The sequence below is a fragment of the Pithys albifrons genome, chromosome 32, assembly GCF_047495875.1.
Source record: "Pithys albifrons albifrons isolate INPA30051 chromosome 32, PitAlb_v1, whole genome shotgun sequence".
Taxonomy (NCBI): Eukaryota; Metazoa; Chordata; class Aves; order Passeriformes; family Thamnophilidae; genus Pithys; species Pithys albifrons.
In genome coordinates this window covers 1889620-1900896 of record NC_092489.1, presented here as the reverse complement: position 1 = coordinate 1900896, position 11277 = coordinate 1889620, and the positions used below count along the sequence as shown (strand labels likewise).

General features: G+C 62.7%; 1 protein-coding gene across 3 annotated transcripts; it reads left to right on the top strand.

The window, feature by feature from the left end:
• Positions 1–2463: 2463 nt before the first annotated feature.
• Positions 2464–10706, top strand: LOC139684144 (histone H3-like centromeric protein A). Of its 3 annotated transcripts, XM_071579744.1 has the most exons (6): positions 2464–2500; positions 2764–5253; positions 5960–6511; positions 6910–7001; positions 9120–9197; positions 10036–10706. In XM_071579744.1, the coding sequence occupies exons 2-6, from the start codon at positions 5157–5159 to the stop codon at positions 10168–10170; spliced, it is 954 nt and encodes a 317-aa protein (XP_071435845.1). In that variant the 5' UTR covers positions 2464–2500; positions 2764–5156; the 3' UTR covers positions 10171–10706. The 3 variants fall into 3 exon arrangements, with proteins under 3 accessions (XP_071435845.1, XP_071435846.1, XP_071435844.1); XM_071579745.1 differs by lacking the exon at positions 2764–5253 and having other exon boundaries at positions 2469–2500; XM_071579743.1 differs by lacking the exon at positions 2464–2500 and having other exon boundaries at positions 2650–5253.
• The last annotated feature ends 571 nt before the right edge of the window (positions 10707–11277 follow it).

Genomic DNA, 11277 nt, shown 5'->3' with positions numbered 1-11277 from the left:
CGGTGCTTTGATCTGCACCCGCGCGGTGCTTTTCTTGAGTGGGGGTCTCGCTCTTCTTCGGCCTCAGGGGGTCGTTTCAGGGGTTCTTCCTCACATACTTTTAACCTCTCTGCTGGATGCTCACTCTGTTCCGTTGTTTTCCCTTATCTTGTTTTATCAGTTCTCTCGCTGCTTGAGCTGAATTGCATAACCTTGAATTAAGGTCTATTTTAGCTCTGCCAGGCTTTGTAGCATCAGAAAAAGATACATTTGCAGCTATTGAACTCCACAGCTTGTAGCTTTTCTCATATGTACAGTCAGAAAGCCCCCCCTTAACCAAAACATAAATCTTACAACTAAAATCCCCAAAGTTATATGAAAAATACTTAAGCTAAAGTGTCTTTATTTATCCAATTCCCTATCAGGACCCACAGAGATGTCCGTGGGACCCTCCCAGCCCCCCCAAATTGCTGGAATTGCTGGCCGCTCAGAGCCCTCTGCCCCCCGACCCTGCGTGGGGAGGGACAGACTGAAATCCAGGTCATTTTTACCCAAAACGAACGAGCCGAGTCCCAGGGGGGAATTCCAGTGAATGGGGAATTCTGGCCCAAAGCCCGGGAAGGGCTGAGAAAACCCAGCTGGAGCCGGGAAGGAAAACAGGGAATTAAAGGGATTTTGCCTTAAAATAGAGATAGAAAAATGGGGAACCTCGGAAACCTGATGGGACTCCTAAAACCAGTTAGGGGTGCCCAAATCAACCCAGGGCCCCCCCACAGAGCCCCCCCAAACCCCCAGTAACCCAGAACCCCCAAATCCTCTCCAGGAACCCCAAACTCACGAGAACTCTGGTGGTCCCTAGGGTGGGTCTGGGGTTCCTTGGAGAGTTTTAAGGGGATTATTTTAAGGCTTGGGGATAAAAGGGGGCTGAGGGTAACTCATGGGGGGTGGTTCTTGGGAGGGTTTGGAGTTCCTAGAGGAGATTTGGGGGGGTCCCTGAAGCTGAGTGGGAGGGCTGAGAGGCCCAAATCCCCCCTGGGAGCCCCAAACTCCCCCAGGTGATGCCGAAATTCCTGGGAGGTAAATCCCGGTCGACAAAGAACTGCTGAGTTGTGCTCTGTTAAGCAGCAGGTATTTGTTTTTATAGCGCCAGCGGGGAGAGAGGGGTGAGCTGGTGAGACCCGCTGCTCCTGCCGTGCTGGGTCAGCTCACACACCTTGGACACTTCTGTGCTGCACATGCAAAGCAATGGCTGAGGAATGTGATACATGTACAATAAGGAGAACTCTTCATGCACATGGTGTAACTGGGGCGGTGCTTTGATCTGCACCCGCGCGGTGCTTTTCTTGAGTGGGGGTCTCGCTCTTCTTCGGCCTCAGGGGGTCGTTTCAGGGGTTCTTCCTCACTTAAACTTTTAACCTCTCTGCTGGACGCTCACTCTGTTTCGACATTCTTCTCTGGAAAGTCCCTGGCTTGTTTTACCAGTTCTGCAGCTGAATTCTGATTGGACATAGCCATGAATTAAGGTCTAGTTTAGCTCGGCCAGGCTTTGTAGTGATAAGAAATAGGTATCAGGAAAAAGACACCTTTGCAGCCAGTGAATTCCACAGCTTGTAACTTTTCTCATATGTACGGTCAGAAAACCCCCCCCTTAGCCAAAACTTAAATCTTAGGACTAAAATCCCTGAAGGTATACCAAAAAAAAGCCCCCAAAAATATTTAAGCTAAAGTGTCTTTATTTATAAAATTTCTTATCACAGGGACCCCCCAAACCTCTTCAGGGACCCCCTAAATCCTCAGATAGAGCCCCAACCCCTCTCAGGGACCCCCGAAATCCTCTCTGGGATCCCCCAAACCTTTCAAAGATCCCCAAAATCCTCTGTGGGAGCCCAAAACCCTCTCAGAGACTCCCAAAATCCTCAGTGTCAGCCCCAACCCCCCTCAGGGAGTCCCTGAAACCCTCCTTGGGAGCCCAAAACCCCATCAGGGACCCCCCCAAGCCCCCTCAAAGACCCCCGAAATCCTCAGTTGAAGCCCAAAACCCCCTCAGGGATCCCCCCAACCCCCCTCAGGAACCCCCCAAAATCCTCCGTGGGAGCCCAAAACCCTCTCAAAGACCCCCAAAATCCTCAGTGGGAGCCCAAACCCCTCTCAGGGACCCCCAGCCCTCCTCAGGGACCCCCAAAATCCTCAGTGAGAGCCTGAAACCTCCTCAGGGACCCCCGAAATCCCCCGTGGGAGACCCAACCCCTCTCAGGGACCCCCCAAATCCTCTGTCGGAGCCCGAAACCCCCAGTGGGAGCCCAAAACCCTCTCAAAGACCCCCGAAATCCTCCGTAGGATCCCGAACCTCCTCAGGGCCCCCCCCCCCCCCAAACCCTCTCAGGGCCACCCCGCCCGCAGCGCCCCCACTTCCCGCCTTTCCCCCCACAGCCTCCCATTGGCCGCAGCGCTTGTCTGTCAGTGCTCGCAGCCAATCAGCGCCCGAGACCGGCCTCAGGGGCGGGGCCGGGCCATGGAGCGGGTGAGGGCGGGCAGGATCTGGGGGGCCCGGGGGAATTTGCGGGGTCCCGGGGGAGGGTGTGGGGGGTCCGGGGGAATTTGCGAGGTTCTGGAGGAGGGGGGGGAGGTGTCCGGGGGGAATTTGCGGGGTCCTGGGGGAGGATCTGGGGGGTCCGGAAGGAACTTTCGGGGTCGCGGGGAGGGTGTGGGGGATCCGGGGGGAATTTGCGGGGTCGCGGGGGAGAATCTGGGGGTCCCGCGTCACCCTCCGCGTCCACCCCGCAGGGGCTCGGCCTGGAGCAGCGAGCGGAGCGGCTGGTGCAGAGGGGGTGGGGCAGCGGCGCGGCCCCCAAACGACCCGCGGGAGACTCAAGTGCCAGCCCCCGGATCCCCAAGTGCCCCTCAGTGCCCTCCTCTGGCCCCAGAACCCCCTTGGAGACCCCCCGTTGGCCCCCAAACCTCTCGGAAAGGGGCGGCATTGCGAGGGGTCCCCGCCCCCCCGTCAGCGTCTTTTCAGGCCCCGCCCCCGCGGGCTGGAGGGGCGGAGTCTCGGCTAGGCCCCGCCCCTTGCCCAATGGCGCCTGGAGCGCCGCTGGGGGGAGGAGCCGGTGCCGGACACGCCCCTGGGCAGGGGCTCCTCACTGTCACGTGACCCCACTGGAGCCCGGCAGAGTGGTGACCCGCCGGAGCCCCTGCGGCCAATCAGGAACTACGTCTGCATGTCCCTCCTGCAGGGGGCGCTCTTGCCGCAGCCCAACTCCCGGGAGTCTTTCTGAGGACAGCCATGCTTGGGTCACGTGATGCTCTTGGGGCCCTGTGGAGGGCGCCATGTTGGAGTCACGTGATGCTCTTGGGGCCCTGTGGAGGGCGCCATGTTGGTGTCACGTGATGCTCTTGGGGCCCTGTGGAGGGTGCCATGTTGGAATCACGTGATGCTCTTGGGGCCCTGTGGAGGGTGCCATGTTGGGGTCACATGAAGCCCGTGGGGCCCTGTGGAGGGTGCCATGTTGGAGTCATGTGATGCTCTTGGGGCCCTGTGGAGGGTGCCATGTTGGAGTCACGTGATGCTCTTCGGGCCCTGTGGGGGGTGCCATGCTGGTGTCACGTGATGTTCTTGGGGCCCTGTGGAGGGTGCCATGTTGGAGTCACGTGATGCTCTTGGGGCCCTGTGGAGGGCACCATGTTGGGGTCACATGAAGCCCGTGGGGCCCTGTGGAGGGCGCCATGTTGGTGTCACGTGATGCTCTTGGGGCCCTGTGGAGGGCGCCATGTTGGAGTCACGTGATGCTCTTGGGGCCCTGTGGAGGGCGCCATGTTGGGGTCACATGAAGCCCGTGGGGCCCTGAGGAGGGTGCCATGTTGGGGTCACATGATGCCCGTGGGGCCCTGAGGAGGGTGCCATGTTGGAGTCACGAGATGCTCTTGGGGCCCTGTGGAGGGTGCCATGTTGGTGTCACGTGATGTTCTTGGGGCCCTGAGGAGGGTGTCATGTTGGAGTCACGTGATGCTCTTGGGGCCCTGTGGAGGGTGCCATGTTGGAGTCACGAGATGCTCTTCGGGCCCTGTGGAGGGTGCCATGTTGGAGTCATGTGATGCTCTTGGGGCCCTGTGGAGGGTGCCATGTTGGAGTCACGTGATGCTCTTCGGGCCCTGTGGGGGGTGCCATGCTGGTGTCACGTGATGTTCTTGGGGCCCTGTGGAGGGTGCCATGTTGGAGTCACGTGATGCTCTTGGGGCCCTGTGGAGGGCACCATGTTGGGGTCACATGAAGCCCGTGGGGCCCTGAGGAGGGTGCCATGTTGGGGTCACATGATGCCCGTGGGGCCCTGAGGAGGGTGCCATGTTGGGGTCACATGATGCCCGTGGGGCCCTGAGGAGGGTGTCATGTTGGGGTCACATGATGGCCGTGGGGCCCTGAGGAGGGTGTCATGTTGGTGTCATGTGATGCTCTTGGGGCCCTGTGGAGGGTGCCATGTTGGTGTCACGTGATGCTCTTGGGGCCCTGTGGAGGGTGCCATGTTGGTGTCACGTGATGTTCTTGTGGCCCTGTGGAGGGTGCCATGTTGGGGTCACATGATGCCCGTGGGGCCCTGAGGAGGGTGCCATGTTGGGGTCACATGATGCCCGTGGGGCCCTGAGGAGGGTGTCATGTTGGAGTCACGAGATGCTCTTCGGGCCCTGTGGAGGGTGCCATGTTGGTGTCACGTGATGTTCTTGGGGCCCTGTGGCGGGTGCCATGTTGGAGTCACGTGATGCTCTTGGGGCCCTGTGGAGGGTGCCATGTTGGAGTCACGTGATGCTCTTGGGGCCCTGTGGAGGGTGCCACATTGGAGTCATGTGATTCCCGTGGGGCCCTGAACAGGGTGCTGTGTTGGAGGGTCACATGATGCCCGTGGTGCTCTGAGGAGGGTGTCATGTTGGGGTCACATGATGCCCGTGGTGCCCTGAGGAGGGTGTCATGTTGGGGTCACATGATGCCCGTGGTGCCCTGAGGAGGGTGTCATGTTGGGGTCACATGATGCCCGTGGTGCCCTGAGGAGGGTGTCATGTTGGGGTCACATGATGCCCGTGGGGCCCTGAGGAGGGTGTCATGTTGGGGTCACATGATGCCCGTGGGGCCCTGAGGAGGGTGTCATGTTGGGGTCACATGATACCCGTGGTGCCCTGAGGAGGGTGCCATGTTGGGGGGGCCACGTGATTCTCAGGATGCTCCACAGCCAATCAGGAGTGGCACCTGGGATGTCCAGCAGGGGATGCCCTCACAGCAGGCACTGGGTGAGGGGGATTGTGGGTCTGGGGGGCACTTGGGGGACTGAGGGGAAATTTAGGGGCTGAGGGAGGAAATTGAGGGGCTGGGGGCACTTGTGGGTCTGGCAGGGAAATTGTGGGGGTGAGGGACACCTTATGGGGCCAGGAGGGGGCACATGTGGAGCAGCCCCCCCCCCCCCGGGCTCTGCCCAGGCCCCCATCCTGCGGCTGCTGCGGTGCCACCATTGGGGTCTGCAGGAGCAGCTCCAGTACGACCCCCACACCAAATCTGGGGAATCTGCCCGTGCCCCTCCCCCAGCTCTCCCCCCCATTGGCCTTCGAGACCCTCCTGGAGCCCCCAGCCCGGGAGGGCCCAATAAAGTAATGACGCCCCAAAACTGCAGCTGGGGGGGACCCCAAAATCCCCCATTTGGGGGGCTCTGGGCAGGGTGGAGGGGGCGTTGGGGGTATTTGAGGGGGCACTGGCGTTGCAGAAAAGGTTGGGGGGATCTACGGGGGGTTTGGTGCTTTGGGGGGAAACCTGGGGGTCTGTGGGGTTGGTTTGGGGATGTTGGGGGAGGGTGTGCAGGGGGTTTGGGGAGGCTGTAACGGGCCGAGGGGTCTCGGGGGTATTTTGGGGGGGCCCAGAGGGGTCTGCAGTGGCCCTCGGGGCAGTGTGGGGGGAAGGGCTCACCTGCCTTCTCCCCCTTCGCGGCTCACCTGGGGGTCGCAGCCGGCACTTCCCGCCTTCCCCGCGCGCCTCTTCCCATTGGCCGCTGCGCCCGCACGTCCCCACTGCCAACCAATCAGCACCCGAGAGTGCGGTTTTGGGGGCGGATCCGCTGTGTTATTGACGTCCTGGTCTGCAGTCCCGCCATGGCACCATCGAGCCGCGGCCTCCGGGCGGGGCAGAGCGGCCACCGAGCGCCCTTCGTGGGCGGTGCCGGCGGAACTGACGTCGAAGCAGCGCTGAGCGGCGGGAGGTTTGAACGGCGGCGGGTCCGGGGGGTTCTGCGAGTGACGTTACGGGCGAGCCGGGGGGGCACAGCTGGGAAGGTCGGGAGGGGTCATCAGCCCCCTGGGCCCTCCCCGGCCCCACCAGGTCCCCTCCAGCCCCCACCCCCGCCAGACGCCCGGAGCACCCCCCGAGCCCGCGGTGGGCTCGGCCTCGCCATGCCTCGCCCCAAGCCCACCCCCCGGCGGCGCCGGCCCCCCCGGGCCGTGCCCCCCCGGGCCGTGCCCCCCCGGGCCGTGCCAGCGCCCCCGCCGGAGCGGCGGGCACGGAGTGAGTCGGGGGGCGGGAGGGACCCTCTATGGACACCCTACAGACCCCCCCCTAGAGCTCCCTTGGTCCCTATAGACTCCCATAGACCCCCTCCTATAGACCCCCATACCCTGTCCCCTATACCCCCCTATACCAACCAGCTCCTGGAGCCCCTGTAGATCTCTCGTACTCTCCATGTCTCCCCAGGCCCTACAGAGATTTCTTATACCCCTCAGGTCCCTCCAGGCCCTGTAGAGATTTCTTATACTCTCCATAACCCCCGGTACTTCTCTATAGTTCTTTCCTGTCCCTACAGCCCCGCAGAGATCCCCTGTAGCCCCCCTGTACCCTTCCAGGCCCTGTAGATCCCTCAGGCCCTATAGATGCCCTATAGGCCCCATACCCCCTGTGCCCCCCAGGGTCTCGCCCGGGCCAGCGGGCACTGCAGGAGATCCGCAAGTTCCAGACCACCACCCGCCTGCTGCTGCGGCCCACGCCCTTCGCCCGACTGGTGAGACCCCCGACCCACCCTGGGACCCCCCAAATCCACCCCTGGGGCCCCCAAACCCACTCTGGGACCCCCTCCAAGCCCACCCTTGGGACCCCCTCCAAGCCCACCCCTGGGACCCCCTCCAAGCCCACCCCTGGGACCCCCTCCAAGCCCACCCCTGGGGCCCCCTCCAAGCCCACTCTGGGACCCCCTCAACCCACCCCTGGGGCCCCCAAACCCACCCCTGGGGCCCCCAAACCCACCCCTGGGGCCCCCAAACCCACCCCTGGGGCCCCCAAGCCCACTCCTGGGGCTCCCAAACCCACTCTGAGGCCTTTAAGCCCACCCCTGGGGCCCCCAAACCCACCCCTTGGACCCCCCAACCCACTCTGGGACCCCCCCCACCCGCCCTTGGGAATCCCCACCCACCCCTGGGACCCCCAAACCCATCCTGGGACCCCCCCACACCCACCCTTGGGACCCCCCCACACCCACCCTTGGGACCCCCCCAAACCCACCCCTGGGGCCCCCAAACCCACCCCTTGGACCCCCCCAACCCACTCTGGGACCCCTCCAACCCACCCTTGGGACCCCCCACCCATGCCGGAGACCTCTAAACCCACCCTTGGGACCCCCCCCAAACCCACCCCTGGGACCCCCCCCACACCCACCCTTGGGACCCCCCCCACACCCACCCTTGGGACCCCCCCCACACCCACCCCTGGGACCCCCCCAAGCCCACTCCTGGGGCCCCCAAGCCCACTCCTGGGGCCCCCCAACCCACCCCTGGGACCCCCCCCAACCCACCCTTGGGGCCCCCAACCCACCCCTGGTGCCCCCCAAACCCACCCTGGGACCTCTAAACCCACCCCTGGGACTCACCCAACCCCACCCCTGGGCCCCCCAACCCACCCCTGGGCCCCCCCAACCCACCCTGAGTGGGACCCAACCCACACCGGGACCCCACCCACCCCTGGGACCCACCCCACCCACCCCTGGGGCTCCCCAGACCCACCCCTGGTGCCCCCAAACCCACCCTGGGAGCTCTAAACCCACCCTGGGACCCACACAAACCCACCCCCAGGAACTCTTAAACTCCCCTGGGACCCTCCAAACCCTCTCAGAACCCTGCAAAATCCACCCAGTGACCCCCCAAATCTACCCCAGAACCTCCAACATTCTCTGGGACTCTCTAAACCCCTCTGACACTTCTCCTGGGTGCCCCAAATCCATACCTGGGGCCCTCAAACACCTCCTGGGACCCCTCAAATCCACCCCAGGACACTTGACTCCCCAAATCTACTCTAAGACCCCCATAAATGCCCCTGCCCCGTCTCAGGAACCCCAGATTCATACCAGAATCCCCCAGCATCCCCCAGGATGCCTCCAAACACCCCCTGGGATCCCCCAAATCCAACCTGAGACTCTTCCACTCCCCTCGTACTCCCCCAAACACCCAGTAGTACCCTCCAAGCACTTCTGGACACCCAAATCCACCCTGGGACTTCAGAATCCTTAGAAATCTCTCAGAACTGTCCAGGAACCTTGCTGGGTTCCTCAAACCTCTTTCAGGACCCCTCAGATCTGCTCTGTGATTCCCCAAACCTGCCCTGGGACCCCTCAAACAATCCTCAGGAGCCCTTCAAATCCAGCCTAAATCCCCCCCCTTGGACCTCTCCCCAAATCCAACCTGGAACCCTCCAACCTCCCCTGAGACCCTCCCAAACCCCTGGGAACTGCCAGATCCACACTGGGACCCGTGCAAAGTGTCACTCTCTCCCTTGTGCCCTGTCTCGAGGTGTTCCGAGAAAGATGTCCCCCATGTCCCCATGTCTGCAATGTTCCTAAAGTGTTCCCATGGTGCCACTGACCTGCCTGGACCCTGATCCTGGGTGTCCCCAAGATGTCCCCAGAGCATCCCTGTCCCTGGGCTGTCCCCATAGTGTGTCCAGGGTGACAACCAGGCTGGTGTTTCCATGTGCCCAGGGTGGTGTTTCCATGTCCCCAGGGTATCCCTGGCGTGGTGGCCCCAGCCCAGGGTGTCACCATATCCCCTCATGCCCTCCATGTTCTCCTGCTGTCCCCCCCATGTTCTCCTGCTGTCCCCCCCATGTCCTCTGGTCTGTCCCCCTGTCCCAGGTGCGGGAGCTGTGCCTGTTCTTCACCCGGGGGGTCGATTACCGCTGGCAGAGCATGGCCATACTGGCCTTGCAGGAGGTGGGGGGTCCTGTGGGAGCTCAGAGGGGCCCAGGGGAACTGGGGAGGCTCCTATGGCAGCTGAGGGGGAACTGGGAGGGTCTTATGGGTGCTTGTGGGTGATCTGGGGGTGCTGGGAGGGTGCCAGATGGGCTGAAGGTGTCCTACGGATGCTGGGGTGGGGGTTCCTGTGGGGGTTTGAATGGTCCTATGGGGGTTGGGAGGGTTCTAGTGGGGGTTGGGGTGGTCCTATGGGTGCTGTGGGGATGGTCCAGTGGGCTTAGGGGGGTGAGAAGAGGGGCTGGGGGCTATGAGGATTGGGGGGATGGTGTCTCATGAGGGTTGGGACGTTTCCCATGAAGGTTGGGGGGTTTCCCATGGGTGCTGGGGGGTAGTCCCAGGGGGCTTAGTGGGGTTGTGACGGGTCCCAGAGGTGCTGGGGGGTTCCCATGGGGGCTCGGGGGGGATCCTATGGGTGCTGAGGGAGATTCCACGGGTGTTGGGAGGGTGCTATGCATGCTGAGGTGTTCCCACGGGGCTGGGGGAGTCCTGTGGGTGCTGGAGGGGGTCTGTCAGGGCACAGACGGGCCTCCCCACCCATTTAGCAGCACAGGAGTATTTCATGCCCCTCAGCCCCCCATGGGTGGGTTTGGAGGGGTTATTTGGGGGTCTCCAACCCCAGAGGTCTGTCAGGGTACAGGGAGGAGCCCCTCACCCATTTAGTGCCACAAGCTGTTTCACTGTCCCGTGCCCCATGGGTGGGTTTGGAGAGGAGAGGCTGTTTGGGGGTTGGGGATTGCTACCCCCAGGGGTCGCTGAGGGGGCTTTGGAGGCCCCCTCTGAGGTTTTTGGGGTGCAGGCAGCGGAGGCCTTCACCGTGAGACTGCTGGAGGATGCGTACCTGTGCACGCTGCACGCCCGCAGGGTCACCCTGTTCCCCAAGGACCTGCAGCTGGCCCGGCGCCTGCGTGGGCTCGAGGCGGGGGGCATCTGAACGGGGACACCCCCTGCACTGGTACCCACCACCCTGTGGACCCCCACCCCACCTCACACCCCTGATTTTATTGGGGGCCCCTATGGGACCACCGTGCTTGAGACACCCCCCCCCCTCCGCACTAGGACCCTCTCCAGGGATCTCCTGCTGATGCTGCACCCCAGAGACCCCCTCCATGGGCCCCCAGCCTGGGGCCCTATCCTGACATCCCAGTCTTGTTTGAGATCCCCCCCCTGCAGGGATGTTGCACCCCAGATGCCCTCCCACCACCCAAGGGATCTCCCCATGGGACATACCTCAATCCTGACACCCCAATCTTATTAACAATCCTCATCAGTCTCCCCTCACCCTAGGACCCCCCACAGCCCCTCCTATGGGACCCCCACCCCGAGATCCCCACCAACTCCTCCAGGGACCCAGCCCAGGGTGGGGGTCCCCTTCCTGATTATTGGGGATCCCTGTCTATGACTTCTCCCAGGAGCCCCCCCTGTTGGGGACACCCCCAGTGCTGCCACTCCCCAATAAATATCTGTGACCTCTCAAGTGCTGCTTCTGGTTAAGGGGGGAGGAATTGAGGGTGGGACCCCCATGGTGGGGGGCTCTGGGGAGGCTGGGATGGGGGACACCCAGGGAAGGGAGATTTGGTGGGGGGGGCACCCCCAGGGGAGCTCTGGGGAGACTGAGATGGGGGACAGCTGGGGGAGTGGACAGGAGGATCTTGGTCAGTGCATAAGGGGTCCCTTGTATGGGGCGGGTTGTATAGGAGGTGGGGTTGTGGGAGCAGGGCTTAGGGGTTTTCTTTATGGGCAGGGCTTAGGCAGAGGAATGAGACCCCCAAACCTCAGGGACCCCTAAAAACACCTCAGAGACACACCAGAGATGCCCCTCCAAGGGCCCAGAAACCCGCCTTGCACGTCATGGACCCTCCCAGAAAACCCAAGGACCCACCCCCCAGCACTCCCAGATCCCTGAAACCCCATAGCCCCCCAGATCCTGATGCACACCAATGTCTGCAGCCCACTTAGACACCCCCAGACCCAACAGCCCCCCTAGATCTCCATAACCCCCCGACCCCAATGTCTCCCCAACTCCAATGCCCCCCAGGGG